The sequence below is a fragment of the Lynx rufus genome, unplaced genomic scaffold (assembly GCF_022079265.1).
Source record: "Lynx rufus isolate CCGP_SWC_20201006 ecotype Redwood Valley unplaced genomic scaffold, mLynRuf1.p SCAF_7, whole genome shotgun sequence".
NCBI lineage: Eukaryota > Metazoa > Chordata > Mammalia > Carnivora > Felidae > Lynx > Lynx rufus.
In genome coordinates, this window is record NW_025814889.1 from 130,368,676 (window position 1) to 130,392,365 (window position 23,690).

General features: G+C 53.5%; 1 protein-coding gene across 1 annotated transcript in view; it reads right to left on the reverse strand.

The window, feature by feature from the left end:
* The window catches only part of MYH9 (myosin heavy chain 9), a 93,890-nt gene that overhangs the window by 56,865 nt on the left and 13,335 nt on the right, over positions 1-23,690 (reverse strand). Inside the window, exon 2 of the mRNA XM_047067330.1 lies at positions 5,123-5,474. Within this exon, the coding sequence (XP_046923286.1) occupies positions 5,123-5,455 (333 nt within the window). The 5' untranslated portion in view covers positions 5,456-5,474. The remainder of the gene's footprint in view (positions 1-5,122; positions 5,475-23,690) is intronic.

The window sequence follows — 23,690 nt, forward strand, 5'->3', positions numbered from 1 at the left end:
AGCCTACACTTTTCCAGCATCGGGAAAACCCCGACCAGACCTTTTGTGGGCTAGTATATCGCTGACAGCGCTCCCTCTCGAATCGTCTAGAGACATTCACGTGAGCATCCCTCAAAAACTCGACCATTTTCATGTCACCCGTGAGCCTTCTCCAAGACTCGAGTCTTCTCAGAAGGGGGAGCCCGATTAGCCAACACCCTTCACGTGAGGCACCCAAAAATACACCCAATACTCCAAGTCTGACCTGATGGGATTAAAATCCGACCCCAGAGTCAGCCGTCCTGAGTTCAAATCCCAGCAAGGGCCAAGTTTCTTAACCACCCTCTCCCTCCATTTCTCAATCTGTAAAGTGGGGACAGCCGGACTCTATGCCTCCCTGAGCAGTTTTCAGGATTGGCACGCACCCAGGACAGCCTTGGAGAAGAGCTCTGAGAAGGTCAGGAAAGCAGGGTCCAGTGGCAACTGGCCAGACAGCTCTGTCTTTCTTCAGGGGCTTAAGGTAAATTCGTGTTAACTTGTGACTACTAATTCTTTTTCTTTTTATTATTTTTAAATAAAAATTTTTTTTCCAACGTTTATTTATTTTTGGGACAGAGAGAGACAGAGCATGAGCGGGGAAGGGGCAGAGAGAGAGGGAGACACAGAATCTGAAACAGGCTCCAGGCTCTGAGCCGTCAGCCCAGAGCCCGACGCGGGGCTCGAACTCCCGGACCGCGAGATCGTGACCTGGCTGAAGTCGGACGCTTAACCGACTGCGCCACCCAGGCGCCCCTACTAATTCTTTTTCTAATAACCTGCTCCTTTGTCTTCCAAGATCTGTCTCCCGGGCCAAAAAAAAAAAAAAAAAAAAAAGACAGACTCCGAACAAGTTGGGCATGACTCCTGAAGCCACCCAGGTGGTAGGTGCTCAGATGGGGGGGGGGGGGGGACGCAGCCCAAGCCCCCTCTTCCGAGGACAACACACCAGAGTTCCAGAAGCAGCCATGCAAAGCTGTGATTCACACACACCTGCAGCCCTGACTCTGTTGAGTGACAGCTGAAAGCCATGAAGCAGTTAACGGCAAAGCTGGGAGCAGCCCTTGGTGTCCCCCTCCCCTTCCCCCTCCCCAGGCCAGACCTCCCTGGTCAGAGGCCAGTTCTCTGAACTCCTATCTTTTTGTTTTCCTCATTACAAGTGGCCTCCACCCTCACTGTCCACGGCTGTGCCCCTCGGTCCAATAGCAGCCAACACCCACAGGGCACTGTGCTATGTGTCAACCCAGCCCCATCCCGCCCTGCCCTCTCCGCTCCTGCCAAAACGGAAGATGGGACAGGTTCCACACGGGAACGAGTCGCAAGGACAAAGCCCTTTCCAGCTGCGGCCAAGGGCTATGGCACGTGGACTTTCCAAACAGAAGTTAAAGACTCAAAGCAGAATTCCAGGAGAGCCTGGGTGGCTCAGTCGGTAGAGCCTTCGCCTCTTGATTTCGGCTCAGGTCATGATCCCAGGGTCGCGGGATCGATCGAGCCCCGTGTCAGGCTCCCGCGGAGCATGGCATCTGCTTAAGACTCTCAGTCTCCCTGCCTCTGCTCCTCTCCTGCCGGTGCACAGGCTGGCTCACTCTCTCCAAAATAAGATGAAAATAAAAGCGGAGCTCCAGAGGGACCCAGTAACCCACAGTGGTCCGCAGGCCGAAGAGCAGCCAAGTTTGGAAAGGACCAAGTGCATCTGGCTGCCTCTTCTGTTTGGAGGCGGGGACTCGGGGCCCTCAATTTTCTTTCTTCCTGGGATAATCAGTCATTTGTTTTCCCTCCAACGACTCTTTCACAAGGGACCAGGAAAGCTCCGAAGCAGAGAAGGCCACACGTGGTGTGGGCCACCTGCAGCACGGGTATCACAGGAAGATAAGAGGAAAGCAGGGGACTTCTGGTTTTTCCTCCATGGGACTGTCGGGCCAGGATGAGATAAGGCCAGGGAGCAGTGAGGTCATCCCAGGAGCTCAGAAACAATTGAGCTCTGTTCCTGGGGTTTGAGAAAACCCACACTCTAGGAACTCGGCCCGATGAAAGCCAAGGACACATGGCCACACTTTTAGGGCGTGCCTCCGAGCCAGATGTTTGCAAACAGCTGGTCATGACAGCAGAAGGGGACCGGGGGTTCCCGGGACAAGGCTTTCTGACAGCTGGGTGGGCAGATGGTCCTGTGGACGGTTCTCTCCGGAGACCTTCAAAGTTCTCTGGGCTAATCCCATCAAACCAGCAGCCGTGAGCCCAGCAGCTCAGGTGGGAGGAAGGAGCCCTGATGGCGAGCCTCCCTCTCGATGCTTGCGGAGGCACGGACACCGAGCAAGTGGCTTTGCTCCCACACGGCTACGCCAGGAAGCTGCTCCATTCACGGGCCACAGAGGCTCTTTGTGCCCAGCCGCCCCCTGTCCCGGGGCCTCACCCCCCAAGGAAACAGACAGAGCAGCTGTGCACAGGATTAGCCACGCCGCCCACAATGCCAGGCGAACGCGCTGCACAAAGGCTCCCCGGTCGCAATTTGGAGCGTCGTGTGCAGAGAGGTTGACTGTGAATGAGGCGGCATCCCCTGCCCAGCGGCTCCGATCCCCCCACAGCTCTGCACCTGCTGGGGTCCCCATTAGGGCGACTGCGGAGACAATCGACTTCTCTTCCGGGGAGGATGCTCAGGAAGAGGCTGGTCTGAGGCACACGGGAGGCGACAGAAACAGGAGTGAACGCCTCCAACCAAAGAGTCCTGCCTGCTTCCAGAGGGAAACCCACGCTAGCGGAGGAGAAACGAAGCAACCATCATTGAACCCGCTTTAATAATATTTCCCTTTGTGGGACAGAAGACTGCAGCCAGCTAGGGCAGGCGAGCGCAGGCCCCGCCCCCCTGATGTGTGTCGCACTCGGCAAATCCCTAGCAGGACACAAGCTGAACAGAGACCCCCAGCAAAGGCCACGCACAGGAACAGCTACCTTCACTTAGAACAAACGGCAGCAGCGGCACAGTCCGGACCCTGCCGTGAGCCAGGTGCTGGCTGGCGTTCACACACTCATGAGTCCTCGCCTGCGAGGAAGTGGGGTTCCTCGTAGCCGCGGCGTGTGGTGGGGGAGGGATCTGAACCAGGACCTGGAGGCCCCAAGTGCCATGACCTTCATCGCCCTGCTTCACCAAGCAGAGCCTGTGTCAGCTTAGGGGCACAGCAGAGTGGGCACGATCTGCTGTGGAGCCTGCCTGGGGGGCGTCCCACTCTCAGACAATAGGACTTGGCTCCCAGCTGCCCCAGCAGACAAACGATGCTTTCTCAGAGGCCCCTTGTTTTTCTACCAGTCGCCAATTCTGAATTCCAGTGGTTAATATCCTTAGGGACAGGGGCTTTTAATTCTGTCCATACGACATTCTCACCAAGGAAAAGACAGCAGGGCTGAGGGTCAAAAAACCCCGAGCTCCAGTCTCAAGATGCATGATCCTGCACTGGGCCCTTGCCCCCTCTAGGCCTCAGTTCTCCTCACCTGCCGTATCAGCAGGTTGGGCTAAGCTGGCCTACAAAGGACTTTTCCAAGAAGACGGTTCTGTGTATTTCCTTTCTGGTAGCTCCTGACTAATCAGGCCCATCCCCAAAGGGTGGTCTTCAACAGCAGGACGTAAGAACTTCATTATCATGGACCGATTTAGCAATCGGCAAGGTAACACAGCCCCGGCATGCGGCTGGCCCGGTCAGAACTCCTGGGCAATCAATCCAAGAGGTTTGGGACTTCACAGAGGACTCTGGCACGTGGCAGGGCACTCGGAAGTAGCAGTCCAGGATGGCAGGGCAAGTGCCCTGTGGAAACATGTGCTGAGGTCACCCTGAAAACTGTATAGAAAACAAAATGGCCGACTCTGTGGGGGCCACTCGCCATCCGTGTGCCAGGAGGAGCCCAGCACCTCCTTGTATTGCGTATGTGATCATGAGCTGACCCCTGGGTCTGAGGCTTGGGCTTCCCATCTATGAAATGAGAGGGTGGTAAGCATCTCGAGATGTTTTCTTCCTCCAATTCAAACAAAGTTTTGAGAACTGTTTCATTCAGCTCCAAGACCAAGAAGGCCAAGGTAAACATAACAACATACCTAAACAAGGAGCTATTTTAGGAATAAGAGCCAGGTAGTTCTTCCCTACCTGGGACAAAACTAGAAGGAAATACCTGGGACACTGAACAGAAGAAATAAGAAATTAGCAATAACTTTTGTGACCCTAAGACTGAAAGATCTTGCAGCCTATTACACAGGAGACGGGAAAACGCTACGGCGAGGAGCTGTCTCTGTGCACAGGTAGCCCTGCTAAGCCAGAAGAAAGAGGGTGGCTCAGTTGGTTAAGCAACTGACTTCGGCTCAGGTCACGATCTCACGGTTTGTGGGTTCGAGCCCTGCGTCAGGCTCTGTAACTGACAGCTCAGAGCCTGGAGCCTGCTTGGGATTCTGTGTCTCCTCCTCTCTCTGTTCCTCCCCTGCTAGTTCTCTGTCTCTCTCTGTCTGTCAAAAATAAATAAGCGTTAAAAAAAAAAAGAGAGAGAGAGAGAAGGGACCGCGCCTTCTCTGCACGCCCCGGGCCCTTTACACGTGCTGTTCTCTGGACGCTAAGCCTGGCAGGGCAGGGGCACCGCCAAGCGGCACGGACCAAAGGTTCAAGTCCTCATCTCCGCTCAAAGCACACTCCCCAGGGAGCTAAGCCACACCCACAGGCCTCTAGAAAGAACAAGATGATGGAGTTCCAAAATGAGACTGAGCAAATGGGGAGGGGGAAGGGGACCAGGAGGTGCAGGAGGAAGGAGCGAGGCGGGAAACCAGGGCATGGCAGTGCCTTGCTTTAGAAGGAACTATCCTTCCTGTCCCCACCGAGACTGAGGACCAAGGCCCGTGGGTGGGCCCCCACACATACACATCATGATGTTCTCCCTATGTGTGGTCTCAAACAGGCTTCCTGTCGTGTTTCGGGCTACGCGAAAAGGTGAAATAACGCCGCGACAACATTCCGTTAGGATGTTCGCGTGCCAAAGCTGGATGATGTCACCGCAGCTTTCCTCAAGACCCCCAACGCTCCGGGACAGACCCGGGCCTCCCGCGCCCCCTGCGCCCTGGGCCCGGCCCCGCACTCACGTAGATTAGCCCTGAGTAGTAACGCTCCTTGAGATTGTGCAGCACCGATGCTTCGTTGAGGCACGTGAGCTCGGCCATGTCCTCCACCTTGGAGAACTTGGGTGGGTTCATCTTCTGGATGTCATCCTTGTTCACTTTCACCTTCTTCCCGTTTTCCACCAGCTCCACGATGGCCTCCTCGCCCACCTCTTCCTTGAGGCTGGCGGGCTCAAAGCCACTCTTGTCAGAAGGCACCCAGACCAGCTTCTTAGCCGCCCAGTCGGCCTGGGCCAACGGGTTATTGATGAAGTTTTTATCCACATAGAGATACTTATCAGCAGCTTGCTGCGCCATGGTGACTTACAGCCAGGACCTGCGGGACAAACAAGGACAAAATGTCAGGTACAAGCCACATCAGCCACACGAGGGGCGCTGAGCACCTCCTGGCTTTGCCAACGGCACGGCATTAGAGCAGAGCAAAACTTCTGCAACTGGGAGGCACTGGGAGAAAGATGTACACGACGGAAAAAACGAGTTGTTGTCAGAGATCTTGCGAGAAACGAACGGTAAGGTATATCCTAGGATCCAGCCACAACCAAACAAATCTATAAACGACCGCCGTGCCGGATGACGAGTGTAATTTGAGTCTCAAAGGCAGATGCAACCATAGTCACTGTGCTATACCTGCTGAGGGAGGAAAGTGACCACGCAGCTCAAGAGGACCTCCCACGAAAACAAGTTTCCCAGTAGCCCCCCAAAAAGGCAAAAAGTACGACCGCACGTAATGGAAGTTGTCAGTTCAAAAAACTTTTTATTTCACGGAGTTCCACCAAGAGGGAAAAAAAACACAAAAAAACAAAAAAAACATGTGGCCAAGAGACGTTAATTCCATCTTGATAATACAGCCCAAAGAAATCAGGGGAGAAGAAAAGTCAGGCTCCGGGAAATATCATGAGCAGCGAGAGCACCTCCCTCCCGGGGCACTAACGCGGAAAGCACCCCTCACCATTTCTGTCCAGGAGAACTGAAGCACATGTGTGTCTTTTTTTTCAAAACTCATTTGCAAAATAAAGATGAAACAATAGCCCCTCACGCCGGTGTGGCTTAATGGTTTATGAAATGCTCTCGCACGCCCTTTGCTGTCTCCAAAGATCCTCGTCATAACACTGCAGAGTGGGTAAGAAGTGTGCTTCGGCCCGTTTTACAGATGAGGATCCGGGAGCTTCCTGGAGGTTCAGGGGCTTGTCGCCCAGGGAGGACTCAGGACTCCCGGTCCCGTGGCCTTTCCACGGTTACCACAGTGCTTATTCCTGCTCACGGGCTCAGGCTGGGGCCCTCAGGACTCTGAACGCAGGACTCCGAAACCGTGGTCCGAGATAGAGCCAGCCCACAGCCACCAGGGGAGCAGCCCAGAAGCTCACTGCCCAGCTCACAAGGCAGGAAAGCCTTTCCCTTGTGAGGTCAAGGCCCCCTCCCCAGGCTGGAGGTTTGGGACAGAGAGAACAAAAGGAAAAGTCTGGGCCGCCCAGGCCTTATCTGGGCTCGTTAAATGCTTTCCAGATCAAGACTAAGGGGCTCCCCTGGACACGCTCCAGGAAAAGGGTTGTTTTCCAGGAAATCTGCTCTCTCCCCAGCCCCCACAGGAGGGAAGGCAAGTCCAAGGAACAGAGCCTGGCAGCCTCCCCCAGCAACCCCAGCTGGTGGCTTTGTTTACATTCCCAGCCAAGCAAACCCCTGCGGCCCCTCTTGGGGGACCAGGGGCATCACCCACCTGCAAGGACCACCCCCTGAGAGAACGCAGGGCCCAGAGCCAGGCAGCAGTCCACAAGGCAGGAAGGGACGGCCTGGCCTCATCTTCCATGTGGGGCTGGGGTCCAGGCCGCCTGCACGCCCCAGCCTCACCAGCTTAGTTCCGGCTGTCCCGGTTCCCACACTGGCCAGGCCATTCAAGCAAATCGGAGGCTTCCCTCTGCCAGAGTAAATATCAGCTGTCCTGTCCCTCTGTGCCATCCATCTGACCACTGGCCAGGTAGCCTCCCCAGTCTCAGGACCCAGGCTCCCGAAGCCAGTCTCCCCCTCATGCCACTGCTCTGCCTGAGGACTGGCAAGGACCACAGAGCACACGGCTTCGCGGGCTGCTGGGTCTCAACCTTTTTGCAAAGTTCAAACCAAAAATGGACAAGACAATCTCCTATCAATATGTAAGAAGGGATTCACTTGAACCCTGTCCCCCCAAATCCGAAGTCCGCTGCTGGTTAAGAGTTCTCCTAACCCAGCCCAGGGAAGACACCCGAGGATATCTATCACATGCCCTCTTACGAGATCCCTCCAAGAGAAGAAGAGAAAGGGGGACAGTCATTAGGTCCCTGACCTACCAACATCAACCTCGCGTCACCATCAATCGCTCTGCAAAAGAGCTTTTATTATCCCCAATTTATAAATGAGGAAACAGGCTCCAAGAGGGCCAGTGACTTGCCTACTGTCACCCCATCCAGTCACGGGTCCACCAGGCCCCCCGGCCTGGGGTCTCCTTAGCACGCTTGTGCCTAGGGTCCCACGGAAGAAGTCGGGCTGGCGTTGAAGCTGGATCAATCGGCAAGTTGAGTGGGACACGGGGCGTGTGGGGGAATACATTCCACAGCGGTCAACACACAGTTACTGGGCTCTACCAGGCAAGGCAGGGAGGCTGAGGGAGCCTTCCCTGTGTGGACCACGTGACCGGTCCAAAAGCAGGGCGCACTAGAACTGTTACATTCTTGCCCTCCTGGTCTTCCACCGGTGGGTGTGCACTGGCCGGCCATGAACATGGCAGCCACTGGCAGGGGACCACTCCACCTGGCCCCTCATTCTGCCCTACCTTCAGGCCTCAGTGGGAGGGAAGGGGGCGCTTACGGGGCAGCACTGTCTACCCCCAATGGCCACCAGAGACCTGGAGGCCAAGCCGCACTTCCTATAAGAGAGGGGGACACGCTGTGACCGCCTCAGAGCTAGACCAACACAGGGGGCTGCCCCTCTCTGCCTCTGGGGGTGCCGAGTACACAGGTGGGCACCCTATATGTAGGTGGGTCTCCGTGCCCCTCTCTGAGCAGAACTTTCATGAAACTCAGCTGAGTCCTGTTTGGCCAGGCCAGGGACAGAGCCATTTGGTGTCACTGCTCTGCTGGAGTGATGTGGGTCAGCAGCAGTGCCAAGGTCAATACGCGGGTTGGATGGCGGCGGTGGGGGGCAGAGGTCACCACAAACAATGGGGTTTATTAAAGCCCTCCCACCAGCGCAAAGAAGAATATCCATATTCGGTGACCGCAGCTGAGCTCCGGTGCCCACCTGAGTCAGGTGGAGGCGCCCCCGGGTCCCAACAGGGCTGCCAGCGATGCACTCAGGGGACGGTCAACTCTAAGGGCACAGATGGACTAAGCCGTTAGTCAAGAGCTGTTAGAAATGAAGAGGGGAAAGAGAGAGAGAGAGAGAGAGAAAGGGAGGGAGGATGAACAGAAGGAAGGAAGGGATGAAAAGGGGCATCAAAGAAGGGATGCTAGGGAGGCATGCGGCCCCTTCTCCCCTTCCTAGCTTGGGACCATGCTGAGTGGCCCCTTTTGTAAAAACTATACAAAATATAAAAGTTTTGAAAATGAAAGACAAGTATCTCCATACATTCCTGAGATCCTCCACCCCCCCCATCAGTTTGCCCTTTCTTTTTTTAATGTTTATTTTTGAGAGACAGACAGACAGAGTGAGCGAGGGAGGGGCAGAGACAGGGAGACACAGAATCCGAAGCAGGCTCCAGGCTCCGAGCCGTCAGCACAGAGCCCGACGCGGGGCTCGAACTCATGAATCGTGAGATGATGACCTGAGCCGAAGTCGGACGCTCAACCGCCTGAGCCACCCAGGCACCCCAGTTTTCTGTCTCTTTTATGGTCCTTGCGGTCCTTGTTCGTAGAAACACTTGAGACTTTTAATTATCACAGGCAGAGCACGGGGTTTCATGTTGTGGATTTTTCCCGTTTACTATAACCACTTCCCCGCTGGGCCATTAGTTTCCTTGTTGATCATTTTCTCCAAACGCTTCATTTCCCAGGTGATGAGGCAGAGGCTCTGAGAGGGAAGTAATCCCACTTGGACACACAGCTGGGGAAGCGAGGACCCAAATTCAGGACTGCTGGCTGCAGGGCCTCCTTGAGAAACACTGTTCACGGCTGCAGGATATTCCAAAGTGATTTTTTTTTTTTTTTTTAAACTACCACGCACTAGGTTTTCTCCTTGTATGGTGGACCATCTTGAGATCCATTCCCAGAAGTGGAGTGACTGGAACAGGGGAACATCCAGGCATTGTTATGGCCCTGACAGGTACGACTCAAAATGTTTTCCCCCAGGGTCGGCGGGCTCGGTCCCGTGAACAGCGTCCCCATGCGGCGGCCACCAAGCCAGCACTGGGAAAACTGTCTGCAGGAGTAAGGCCGGTGGTTCGGCTTAGGGAACCTCAGGAAATTCTGGAAATCTGTGGGACTCGCAGGCCAGCAAGGAGTTAAGGAAAAAGAAGGCAGCTTTCCCCATTGGAGATCAGATCCGGCAGAGGCCGGCCCTTTCCACACTGGCTTCCTGCGGGTGCCAGTACAACGCCAAGAAACCCAAGTAGTTGCCTTTTTAGGCCATAATCGAGAGGACACGACCAGAGGCTAAATTAGGACTCACAGGAAATGATGAAACTGAAAGTAAATAGGTTGACCAAAAACCTCTGCTTTCAACCCAAAGTGGAATTCCTTGACTATCTGCCTTCTCCCCTTTCCCCTGAACACCCACTTGGACCTTTTTACTCTTTCCTTTTTTCCCAAGGACCCCCTCTCTCCCCCACCTTCCTGCCCTTTGCTTGGTTCTCTTTTTAGTTACTTGTGTACTTGTTTAAGAAAGGAAGGGCTAGCCCCTAAAAGACAGAATTTATTCTGCCGGGAGCTTCTCGATTCCTCGACAACGGGGTTTGTGTAAAGCCTTCCGTGGCCAGGTTCTAGGCCTAGGGCTTCAAGTTCTCCCAACCCGTCTCAAAGCTACCCTGTGTGACGGCCTGGGAATAAGCTCTCCATTGTCTCCATCCCCGCAGGTGAGGGAAATGAGGCCCACACCAGTCACAAAACCCAGGTTCAAACACAGACCCACTCGGCTTCCACCGCAACTGCCTTGCCTGTGAGCTCTCTGGTGCTGGCTGGAGAGAAAACAAACTGAGAACCCCCTGGTCAGTTAAGCAAACCAGGGACACGGACGCCGATCCTGCCGACTCGAGGCTGCAAATCCCACCTCCTGGCGCTGGTCTGAAGCAGGAACGCGTCACACTCCCCTCTTGAGCTGCTGGCACTAAAAGAAGGGTCAGGGGTCTGACCTTGGGTGAGCTATTTCCGTTCTCTGAGCCAAGGTTCCAGTTCAGAGACCCGGTGGGCTCAACTCAAACACTGAAAGCCTGTTCCAGGTTCATCACTGATGTTTTCAAGGAGGCCCCTCTGATCCTTTGTCCCCACCCCCACCCCAGAGGGCCCAGGTGAACATGTCCCTTTTCTTTGTTTTTATAGCCATTGCTTTGGAGTTAGTGAAACTATCAAGATGCCTGAGTTCCACTGTTACCAAAAGGCTCTACGAAGGCAGCTGCTGAAATGATACAGAAATTGTCAAACCCCAGGGCTCCTGGGTGGCTCAGTCGGCTAAGCGCCCGACTCTTGATTTGGGCTCAGGTCACCATCTCACAGTTCGTGCATTGCCCGATTGCCCTGCAATCGATCGGGCTCTGTGCTGACAGAGCAGAGTGTGCTTGGGATTCTCTATCTCCCCTGTCTCCCAAAAATAAATAAACGTCAAAAAAAGAGAGAAATCGTCAACCCCCGTAGATTTACTTATTTAATGAATCAATACATACTGAGGGTCTGTTTGCAAAAATATCATGACAAAGGTATAAAGGACCCAAGGAGTTTATAATGTAGTGGGATGACAGGACAGACACCCATGCCACTAGTTAAAGTGCCAACCTCGGCAATGCAGCCCGGACAAGGGGACCACAAGTGGACAAAAAGCAAGCGTTCTGGTTTCCTTCTGTCCTGCACGCTGCTGCACAACGGGCATCCGATACACAGATGTGCCGTATGGATGACGAGGAAGCATTTGTTCTGCGGCCTTGGGCGCATGCCACCTCCCTGACTCAACCGTGCATGCTGTCTTCCCTATCTATCGAGGCTGTTTAATTCAACGTACACTCCTTAAATGTGCACAACAACGGGGCAGGACGTCTGTCACTGTGGAACATTTGCTGCGGAGGGGGGGGGACCATGCAAACGGCCAGCTCCAACACAAGACTCGGTGGAGAAAGATGAAGGAACACGTAACTCGCTGCAGGAACAGAGAGGAAGGGGTCATTCAGCGGAAAACCCAAAGCACCAGGGAGTTCCATGGAAGGGATGGCATGTAAACTGGGTCTTAGGAGAGGGGACAAGAATTGGTGGGGGAGGGGAAGAGTTGGTAGAGAAGGATTCAAGCCCAGGGAGAAGAGGGGGCGGTCTTTCATAAACCGTAAAACGATGTGATCAGTTAAGGTAGGGCTCCCTAGCCTCGGCACCCTGAGCATTTGGGGCCACGTAAGCCTTTGTTGTGGGGGCTGTCCTGTGTATTGCAGGATGTTTAGCAGAGTCTCTGGCCTCTACCTTCTAGACGACAGTAGCAGTCTGCTCCCGGATGTGACAACCAAAACTGTCTTCAGACATTGCCTAGCATGGGGGCTGGGGGAGCAAAACTGCCCCCAGTCGAGAACCACTGATTTAAGGGGCGAGCTGCATGAGCAAAGGATGCACAGAAGCCAAAGTTCTGCTTTGTAAATACTCTCTGGAGTCTGAAGTGGACACTTCTTAAAACAGAAGTCCCCAGTGAAAAGTGATTCCCAGGACCCAAACGATGACCACTACAGATGGCATGGTCACCAAGGAGTGACGGCCCCTGTAATACACTGTATTTTAAGGGATCTGACCTGACTGAACCCATTACTGGACTATACTCTAAAGATTCCTGAATGTCAAGAAAAAGAAAGAAAGAAAGAAAGAAAGAAAGAAAGAAAGAAAGAAAGAAAGAAAGAAAATGAAGAAAAGAAGAAAAGAAAGGAAGGAAAAAAGGAAGAAAGGAAAGGAAAGAAGACAGAAAGAGAAAGAAAGAAGAAGAAAGGAAAAAAGGAAGAAAGAAAGGAAAGAAAGGAAAGGACAGGACAGGAAAGAAAGGAAAGAACAGGAAAGGAAAGAAGAAAGGAAGACAGAAAGACGGACAGAAAGAAAGAAAGATAAAGACAGACAGACAGAAAGAAAGAAAGAAAGAAAGAAAAGGAAGGAAAGGAAAGAAGGAAGACAGAAAGACAAAGAAAGAAGAAAGAAAAGAAAGGAAGAAAGGAAAAAAGGAAGAAAAGAAAGGAAGGAAAGGAAAGAAAGGACAGGAAAGGAAAGAAAGGAAAGGACATGAAAGGAAAGAAGGAAGGAAGACAGAAAGGAAGACAGAAAGACAGAAAGAGAGAGAAAGAGAAAGAGAAGAAAAGAAAGAAAGAAAGAAAGAAAGAAAGAGGAAGGAAAGAAAGGAAAGAAGGAAGGAAGACAGAAAGGAAGACAGAAAGACAGAAAGAGAGAGAAAGAGAAAGAGAAGAAAAGAAAGAAAGAAAGAAAGAAAGAAAGAGGAAGGAAAGAAAGGAAAGAAGGAAGGAAGACAGAAAGACAAAGAAAGAAGAAAGGAAGAAAAGAAAGGAAGGAAAGGAAAGAAAGGACAGGAAAGGAAAGAAAGGAAAGGACATGAAAGGAAAGAAGGAAGGAAGACAGAAAGGAAGACAGAAAGACAGAAAGAGAGAGAAAGAGAAAGAGAAGAAAAGAAAGAAAGAAAGAAAGAGGAAGGAAAGAAAGGAAAGAAGGAAGGAAGACAGAAAGACAAAGAAAGAAGAAAGGAAGAAAAGAAAGGAAGGAAAGGAAAGAAAGGACAGGAAAGGAAAGAAAGGAAAGGACATGAAAGGAAAGAAGGAAGGAAGACAGAAAGACAGAAAGAGAGAGAAAGAGAAAGAGAAGAAAAGAAAGAAAGAAAGAAAGAAAGAGGAAGGAAAGAAAGGAAAGAAGGAAGGAAGACAGAAAGACAAAGAAAGAAGAAAGGAAGAAAAGAAAGGAAGGAAAGGAAAGAAAGGACAGGAAAGGAAAGAAAGGAAAGGACATGAAAGGAAAGAAGGAAGGAAGACAGAAAGGAAGACAGAAAGACAGACAGAAAGAGAGAGAAAGAGAAAGAGAAGAAAAGAAAGAAAGAAAGAAAGAAAGAGAAAGGAAAGAAAGGAAAGAAGGAAGGAAGACAGAAAGACAAAGAAAGAAGAAAGGAAGAAAGGAAAAAAGGAAGAAAAGAAAGGAAGGAAAGGAAGGAAAGGACAGGGAAGAAGGAAGGAAGGAAGGAAGGAAGGAAGGAAGGAAGGAAGGAAGAAAGAAAGAAAGAAAGAAAGAAAGAAAGAAAGAAAGAAATCAGGCAAAGGAGGCTGATGTGCCTCCCCAGGCAAGGCACAAGTCTCCAGGACCTCCAGCGCAGCCGCTCCACAATCAAGTTCACTGGCTGCACAGCGGCCTCCTTCCCGGCCTTCCACGGGGGCTTCTACCTCCTTCCAATCCATACCCCTGCTGCCTTCAGGATGACTCAGCAGCCCCGTTTCTATGCGTGCTATATCCTCTTCTATCGATAATCACTCGCCAGTTCGAAACAGTTCAACGGCTCCACACCTCCTCCCGAATAAAATCTCATCATCTTTGCAGGCTGAGTAGGCCCTTCGTGATCACACTCATTCATCTCCAGCCCTTCCTCATAACCAAGTCCTGTTCACAGCTCGCTCTCCTCGTGCCCCCTCCTCTGCACCAGAAGCCCTCCTCTCTCAAATCTCAGCACAGGCTCTGTCCTCTGCAGGGCCCTCCCGGATTGTCACTACGAATGGACTTCCCATAAGCCATCACACGGCTGAACTGTCGGATCTGCCCTTGCCTCTGAGCACAGGAGGCAGGTCTCATTCGGCTGATTTCAAACGTCTAGCGCGATGCCTGACCCCAGCAGGTACCGTTAAGGTTTCCAGAATGAATGTATGAGGAACAAGGCAAAGAGGAGGAAGGAGTCACGGAGGAGGTTTCTAAAAAGGTGGGAAATCGCCCTGAGCTGTGCGGAGGGCCAGAGGGTTAGAGAGCTGACGGGAATGAGGCAGGAGACCCGAGCTGGCGGCACCCAGGTCCCAGCTGCTTCGCTGCTGCAAAACCCAAGCCATTAATGGACCAGTTCTTATATTCCCCAAACGAGAAGCGAAAGAAAGCACACCAGGGCTTTCAATCCACGATGAGAATAGGAGTGAAAATAATTTATTGGTCCCCAGAAGCTTTGCAGGAGGTTGAATAAACCACCTCAGTTTTCTGGAACCTTCTAGTGCTTCCTGATGAACCAAGGTGGAGGCACCTACCATCTGCCACCAGAGACACCAGAAGTGGCCTGGCTGGTGTGGCGTGGCCTCTTCCCTAATCAGGACCCGTGAAGCCACCTCGGGCTGCCCTTCCTGCCTCTCCTGGGGCACTCGGTCTGCTAAGCAAGTGCTGCAAATGCTGATCTTTGGTACCAATTCTGCACAGATGGAACTTGAAAAAAACCACTGTGATGTGCAGCTCCCATTCTGTGAATCCCGAGACAAGTCCGTAATGCTCTGTCATGGAATGGAATGGGCACAGATCTGGAGTCACACAGACCTGGTTTTGAATCCCCTGCTCAATTCCTGTAATCTTTTTGTTTGTTTGTTTAAATTTTTATATTTATTCATTTAGAGAGATACAGATAGCATGAGAGGGGGAGGGGCAAAGGGGAGGGAGGGAGACAGAATCCCAAGCAGGCTCCATACCATCAGCACAGACCCCCCCAACGCCGGGCTCGAACTCACAAAACCGCGAGATCATGACCTGAACTGAAACTGAGAGTCGGGTGCTTAACCGACTGAGCCACCCAGGTGCCCCCAATTCCTGTAACCTTGAAGCTGTCACCTCAATTTCCAGGCTCTACAGGAAGAAGAAAAAACTCTGTATCAGAGGACTTGCAACTCAAGCTCCCAGGAAAGACTCTGACACCGAGTAAGAACTTCCCGATCTTGTCCTCCTGACCTCATTAGCCCTAATCCTTCCCTAGAAGGACACCTGGGGCCTATGAGAAGTTGCCAGAAGTTTGGTGACTCTTTCTCCAGGCTCCACCAGTCCCCCGAGAACAACATGGCACAGTGCAGTGTCTCCCAACCAGTCATTTCGCACGAAGGAAGAGGGTTTCGTGGCCAAACGCGGTTGGAAACCCGCCTCCCCGTTGCCCTCCTGCAGTCACGATGCACACAGAGTGCCCTGAGGAGCCCGCAGTTACGGAACCCCGTTTCACTGTGTCCAATCGGGCTAAGTACCCTGGGATATCCTGCAGGAGAAACGTTCCTCAGGGCTGGCCTGGGAAATACTGGGCGGGTGGGATGTGCCACGGCAGAAGGGCTGAATTGGGGTCCGGCTTGGCACTGAGCAGCTGCTTGGCTCTCAGGCTCAAACAAGATAATGGACACAGGAGCCGCCCTGCATAAACACCGGGGCTGTCAGAACCGTCATCCGCAGGGAGGACTCAGTCACTCTGCCAACCGAGGGCCGACCTTACCGCAGCCGCCCACCCACAGGTGCTCGGCTCCCCGGGGAGGGGGAGGGGGAGGGGGAAGGGAGGGTCCTCCCGGGGCCCAGAGCCCAGGAGGCAGAAGCTGTTGAGGACTGGGAAGGATGGGCCCCCTTACCCTCCCCCCCCACCCGGCCTCAGGAATGCTGTTTGCTTACAGAAGAAGCTGGGACTTGTTGCCATGAGCGGTATTCCAACCCAAGCCTGTGTTGATGCTTAGCAGATAAGAAAACCAGACTAGAGACAGGCCAGAGAGGAATTTAGCACCAGAGCCCCACAGACCACCCCCCTTTACCCTTTCTTCCTCAGAGCCCACATGGAGGGGCTTCCCAGGACCCCTCAGAGCCCAGGAAACACTGACAAATGCTCACACTTGCCTGACTACGGAAGGCAGGGCCTGGGATCATTCTGACTTTGCCCTGCGTCCAACAAACCCAGACCATCGAAAATGACACCAGCATTTTGTATGTTCCGTCCTCCTAGGTAGGTTAAGGACGGAAGGTGCACGAGGTTAGGTGGAGGGAGCAGCTGCAGAGGGGATAACACAGCGGCTTACCTAGGATCTAATCAGCCACGTTGAGGAATGTGGGTTTTAGTCTAGGGACGAGGGGAGGCTACCACCGTGGGGGGGGGGAGGGGGCGGGAGGGTGACATCACTGGATTTGTATTTTAAAGAGATCACTTGGACGGGCCATGGGAAGTGATCAGTTGCAAACTGGCCTGGATTAGCCAGGAGGGGGGTTTCCAATCTAAGAGAGAGGGAAGAACCCCAGGACAGGGCTAGGGAGAAAGTGTCACAAGACAGGGGCAAATGAAGGCACAGATCTCACCCTCTGACAAAAGAGCCTGGCCGGGGGAGAAGCAGGACTCGAAGCCCCCCCTGCAGCCATTTCCACCTAAGTAAGAAGCCCAGCTTTCCAGGGCCTCTCCAGCCACAGCGCCTTGGGCACGGATCTCGGGCATGATGATGTCACACAGACCAGATGGGTCACCTCCTCTACGATACTGTCCCTGTCCTCCAGGCCACAAGATACATTCTTCTTTTTTTTTTAATATTTTTTTTTCCAACGTTTATTTATTTTTGGGACAGAGAGAGACAGAGCATGAACGGGGGAGGGGCAGAGAGAGAGGGAGACACAGAATCGGAAACAGGCTCCAGGCTCCGAGCCATCAGCCCGGAGCCTGACGTGGGGCTCGAACTCACGGACCGCGAGATCGTGACCTGGCCGAAGTCAGACGCTTAACCGACTGCGCCACCCAGGCGCCCCTTTTTTAATATTTTAAATGTTTATTTGTTTTGGAGACACAGAGAGAGACAGGGCATGAATGGGGGAGGGTCAGAGAGGGAGGCACAGAATCTGAAACAGGCTCCAGGCTCTGAGCTGTCAGCACAGAGCCCGACGCGGGGCTCGAACTCACGGACCGCGAGATCATGACCTGAGCCGAAGTGGGACGCTCAACCGACTGAGCCACCCAGGCGCCCCACAAGATCCATTCTTAATGAATGAATCAATCCATCAATCGGGCCAGAAAGCAGAGCAAGAAGATGGCCCTGTTGTTCCATTCAAGAATTCTGCCACTGAGAATGCCCATCCGCCTAAACAGAAAGGTCCCCGTGGCCTTTACAGCCCAACCAACTCCTGCACCCAACGTCTCCCAACGGTCCTTCCAGTCCCCCCTCTCCTGTCCCCTGCCAGACACTCTCCAGTCTAGACCTGTTCCTCTCCCCTCCCCAGGCCGATACCAGCAAAACCAGCCTTATACCAGAACTACACTGCTTCTCTGCCCACCTTCCATTTGGCCCTCACACACCTTGAAGTCAGGGGCTGTCCCCCTGACCCCATACACAGGTGCTGACCGAGCCCAGGGTCCACAGAGAGGGCCCTCGCTCAGTGCTTGTGGAAGTGAACTGAACTGTTCAACACACTTGGGTTCAAGGCTCACGTCGCGTCTTCTGGGGGCCTGGCCGTCCAAGAAAACAACCGTTCCCAAGTTAGCCCTCCCAAGCCCTCCTGTCTGATGTCGGGGTGGGGGGAGCACATCAGCAGCTTCTGCTCAGGCCCCTGGCCGAATCTGCAGTTACGTCACCTGCACTGGACCCTTGACTTTGCATTTAATTGTTCGGTATTTGCGTAGTGAGACCACACACGTGCCTCGCCTACCCGGAGAGACCGCAAAGAGAACCAAGATATCTTGGGCCAGTGTCTCCTCCCAAATTGCCGGGCACAGATCAGCCCCAGCCTCGCCCCCAGGTGTGACAAGGTGGACAGAAGCTGCCCTCCCCTTAGGAATGCGCCCTGAACACACTGACCCTGCCCTCCCGCCTTCCAGACCTGGCTAGGCCTAGGCGGCACGCATGTGCACAAGGGGGAACTTGAACACTTCGGACTCCTGCGGCAGAGGGGTTATTCCCTCCCTTTGGTTCTGCCAAGAGGACAGCTTTTCTTTCCTCGAGCACGTGAGCACAGTTTGCTGAAACCCAATGCAGAAAAATAACCATACTGAAAAGATGTAATTACACGGCCACTGTCTCAACGGGAAAGTGCAGTGCGCTTGGTTTCCTGAGTCCACATCATGCCGGCTGAGAAATGCAACCCGAGATGAGAAACTAAAGACAATTTTTGAAGAACACTCTGTCCAGGGCCTACCAGGACTACAGCAGCCTGTTATTCTGAGTGATGTTTAAATAACACACACACACGCACGCACGCACGCAAACCCAAAAAAGCACTGAGTAGTGTAACCACTACCACCAACAGCCATCCGAACCCTATTCCTGCTGAGCCGAGGGCTCTAAGGCCACAGATGGGGCCCAGTCACCACTGGGTCCCCGCTGCTTGACACAGGGAAGTGCAGCATAACACTGATGACCCAGAGTCACGGGGAAGGTGACAGTCTCCCAAAAGGTCCAAAGTCCAGGCATCCAACACCAGACTCTCTGCCATCCATTCTCAGAGGGCATGACGCTAAGATCGATAACACTGCACCTTCTCTGGTTGTTTCCCCCTTTAGCAGGCAAGGCAGCAGAAGCTCGGGACAGGTGGCCTCCCGGATCATATCACTGCCCTCCTCCTCCTCACCCACCCTTCCAGTCAAATCTGATTCATCTGTTTCTAAGAGACACATGACTGGCCAGGGGTCAACACGATCTTCCTGAATTGATCAAGCGTTCATACAAATGGACTCTGATAATGAGCTTCATCGCTGAAAGGAGACAAGCCTTTCCAAGTGGTGATAACTTATTCATGACCTTCCCAGAAGGCATCTGAGAAGGAACCCGACTCAGGAGGCAGCCAGGCTGGCCCAGGAATTCCAGACCCATCGCTTAACTAAACCAACAGAACAAACTCTGCTTCGTTGACTCGGCCCCCTGGGCCCTAATTTCTCCATTTACAAAACGGAAGTGCGACCAGCTCCCCCTCAGGACAGCTGTGAGCACATGAGAGCATGTGAAGGTACAGCCCCCACCAGGTCTAGGTGACAGTCCCAGCTTTGCAGTGTAGTCAGCGCACTGCGCAACTCACAGAACAATTGTGAGGATCACAATAGGCTAACGGAGGAGTGTGGTGCTTGGTGGCGCCCCGGGGCCTGCGGGCCCCCCTCGCCACAATCTTTTTGCCTCTTCTCTCAAGAAGTCTGTGTCGCCACTGAGCTCATAATGAGTCAGTCACGGCACTGCCCTCCCACAGCCCACTTCGGGGGGTTTGAAGTCACATCCTGCCTAGCCTCACTCAACATGATTTATTCCACCCCAGGAATGTAGCTCATTTCCCAGAATTTTGTGAAGAACTCGAGTTAAAGAGCTTGATCTTGCAAGGGACTCCATTTATAGGCTCAGCTGCAGTGGAGGAGGAGACTCAGCTCAGCTCAGACCTGTAGGCGGGAACCACACAAAGTCAGTACTGAAAGAGGCCCCCGGAGCCTCTCACCCTGGAGTGCCAACGTTTCTTTTTTTTTTTATTTCAACCCACGGTAAAAAAAAAACTAAAATAAAATAAAGACTATTTAGGTAATACACACAAACATGTCAAACGAAAAGCTTCATGAAATGATAGATACAGACTATTCACCTTGATTATTTCCCATTCGAGTCTATCTTATTTCATGTCTAAAAACCCTGGTTGCCACCCGTGAAAGTAATTTCACGACCCACCAATGAGGTCTCAGCTGACGGTCTATAAAACACCAGTCTGACTCCACTGTCACTGGGTAGATGAGGCTTGGGCTGGTCCAGTAACTCCCCAAGACCACAAGTTGGGCCAAAGAGCAGCTCAAGTCCAAAGCCAAAGCAAGGCTCTGTGGAGGTCAAACCTCCAGCAGGTAGGATGGCAGCCGCCTCACATGACATGTGTTGGGCATGTTCGTGGCCTGCTGCTCGGTCACCTGATCCCGACAACCTCAATAAAGCCCTGGTAGCCATCCTGCTCCCCACCCTCCCCCTTAAAAAAAAAAAAAAAAAAAAAAGACTCCGAGGGGGCGCCCAGGTGGCTGAACACCTGACTTCGGCTCAGGTCATGGTCTCGCAGCGCAAGAGTTCGAGTCCCGCGTCGGGCTCTGTGCTGACAGCTCAGAGCCTGGAACCTGCTTCGGATTCTGTGTCTCCCCCTCTCTCTGCCCCTCCCCCGCTCACTCTGTCACTCTCTCTCAAAAATAAACATTAAAAAATTTTAAAGTAAAAATACAAATAAAAAAATCAGAGGCTCAGGGAGATAAAGCGCACTGCCTGGAACTGGGCACTTAGGAAACATCCTTTGAGGACCCACAGCCCAGGACGGGGAAGGTGGCAAGGACAGAGTTTCCTCGGTGCAGCATCACAACAGATCCAATCCACTATGATGAGAACATCACCCCTCCAAGCCGCAGCCCCAGCCCCATGCCGAAGAGACGCCCAAAAGTGACATGAGAGGGACAGTTGGATGCAAGACAGATCAGATGGGAGAGGAAGGCCACTGTCCTGCAGACATGAGCTCAGAGAAGCTACTCTCCCTGTACTTACACCCGTGGGGTGGCATAACCTAACCCTCGTGCCTGCAAATAGCCTGTGGATGACTTGTTTACACGCACGTGCACGCGCGTGCACACACTCTATAAACAGGAAACCCAACGTTCTCTCTGGATCGTTGGTTCTGAACGCTTTCGGCCAGTAAGGACCCCTTTGAGAACTGGCTGACGGCAGTGAACCTTTTGCCTACCACCTTAGGGGGCCCACCGAGACCCTCAAGTACAGTCCATGGTCTTTTAGAAGCCCCCCCCCCACACACACACACATACCCAGGTCCCCAGTTCCAATTTCAAAGGCAAAAGGACTCTGGCATGGCCTCCTTCTCCACCCAGGCGGCATGAACAAAGACTTGAGAGGATTCTCGTCCTTCGTTACTCTTCAGAGGGCTAATGAGGATCTCACAAAAGAGGTCAGAGGGAGCAAAAGACAAACTCTGCAGTCAGGACAAGCCAACAGTGACCATTGTCGTGGGAAGTGAAGGACTCAGGATGGTTGGGGCAGGAGGCCACTTCCCCTGGGCTGCTCCAGATCACCCTGAGCTGCAGAAACAAGAAATCCAAACCTGCACGCCGAACTGTCCCTCCTCCCTACACTGCCATCACTTGGGACTATTCTCAAGTGAGCCAGCAGGTGCCAGCCCTGGGCACACAGGCTGCCTGGAGGACAGGGCCGAGCTCCCCAGAGAAACCAGGGTGGGCAGGCCGCATCCCAGAGCCTTTGGCCTCCCTGGGGGAAATCACCCAAGAACTAGTCGCAGAGTAGAGATAAAACCCGTGTATCTCCCACGCTACAGAGAAATTAGATTACTAGAGAAGGCTAATTAATCCCTCGAGGAGGCTGTGGTGATGCCCCCGTCTGAAAGGCTGGCCACCCCAGCTGTCCTTGAGCAGGGAGCCTGGCTGCAGCAATGACCTCACCACATCCTTCACCAGAAACCCGGCTGCTGATTATTTAACCACCTGCCAAGAACTGCCCCTTTGCCCGGGTCTGGTTCCAAAGGGGCCAAGGCTGAGGCCGCACAGGAGAGAAGGAAGGAGCAGCGGCCCCTGCTCTAGACAGCTGCCGGATTCGCACCGAACCCATCCCACAGACATGTGCACACACACAAACCTGTACACACACAGGCAGGTGCACACAAGACACGTGTGTGCACACTCCAGGGATGTGGGATCAGGGCAAAATGTGACACTTCTAGAGTCGGGCTGGCCTGGGGTGAGTGCGGGAGTCTCTACCCAGAGCTTGAGGGAATCTCTGGGAATGTTAGTTATTTTAAGGGGGGGGGGGCGGTGCATAGAACGAGAGAGAGAATCCCAAGCAGGCTCCGTGCTGCCAGCACAGAACCCGACACAGGCCTCGAACCCACGCAACTGTGAGATCATGACCTGAACCGAAACCAAGAATTGGATGTTTAACCGACGAAGCCACCCAAGCGCCCTTCCGGGAATGTTATTTGAGGGCTCTGAACCTCCCTGTCTTCATCCGTAAACTGGGTGTCACCGGGCCCACGCCCCACAAATAAAACCCGCTAGCACTGAGTTCTGGGTGCTTTTCGTAGGAGAGCTTCCCCAGCCCACACAACCGCGAGGTACGTTCTTCTAGGATCCGGTTCTGCAGATGAGGAAACTGAGGCCCAGAATGTCTAAGTGACTTGCTCAAGGGCACGCAGGTAGTAGCAGCTGGTGTCTGTGCCCCGGAAGTCTGACTAGCGGCCCTAGGGTTTTCATGCCTGACCACTCGGCTCGCCCTCTGAGCACCTGGTGAGGCAGCAAACGAGTGAGGTCTGTAAAGGCCAGACAGAATCATCAAGAAGGGGAAGGAGCCTCCGGTGACCCACGATCTGCCCGGTGTCACGCACCGCAGAGGCGATCCTCCTGGCTGACGCCAAGCCCCTCGGTCAGACGCGTTTCCCTGGCAAACTCCTCTTTAACCTGACTCCCCCCACCCCTCCCAGCTGTCCCCTTCGGAGCCAGGAATTCAAAGCGCCTGTAGTTGTCAGAGGCTTCCAGCCACAACCAATGCGGAATGTCCCCGGTCCAGGAGCACAAAGGCTGCCTGGTAAAGCCCCCGGAAGAGCTTTGAATCCTGCCCCTGATCTTTGCTCGGGTCCGCACAGAGGATCACATTCTTCAGATTCTTGTTTGAAAGCCAGAAGGGGGGGAGGGGGAGGGGCGTCCACTATTTCAACCTAAGGCTAATTAAAGCCCGCGACTCGTTTTAAAGGGGAAGAGGGCCGTCCTTTCCCAGCCTCCCTGTAATACACTGGTCTGCCCTGTGTGATACTGCACTAGTCTGCACCCGGGCACTCTGCATCTTGGAAGGGTCCTCACTTTGAAGACGCCCGGGTTCCAGCACTAGTAGTGGCAGAGGGGGGAGGCCGCCAGATCCCCAGCCTCGCCCTGGGAGGCCACTGTCCATTCCTTCTCTGACGCGAGGCTCGCGGTGCCGGCCAGAAAGTCAGCAGAACCAACTCCAGGTGGTTTGGACGAAGGAGTTGGAGCCGGTCGGAGGCGAGAAGTCACAACACTGATGGGGGGCCTGTAAATGCCACCGAGCAATTAATCCCATAATGAGGCATTTTTAACGAGCACTGGGCGCGACACAGCCACCTCCAACTCGCTCTGGCAAAAGGAGGAAACAGTTGGCGGGCGGGCGGCAGGCCCGGCTCTGGGCAGACGGCAGGTTGAGAGCAGGGCGCTGTCGGCTGGCAGGCCGCTCGGGAGGCGGCGGCATTGGAAAGCTGCGGGAGAAAAGCTAGTTGCCCTGCAGGAACCGGGCTGACCCGACCTCACACACCTGGCCGCCCACCCCACCTGCTGCCCGCCGATGGGTCTCTGAGTGACAGGAGGGGCTGTATTTTACACCTGGGCCCATAAGCCAGCGGGGCGGCACCAGAACTCACTG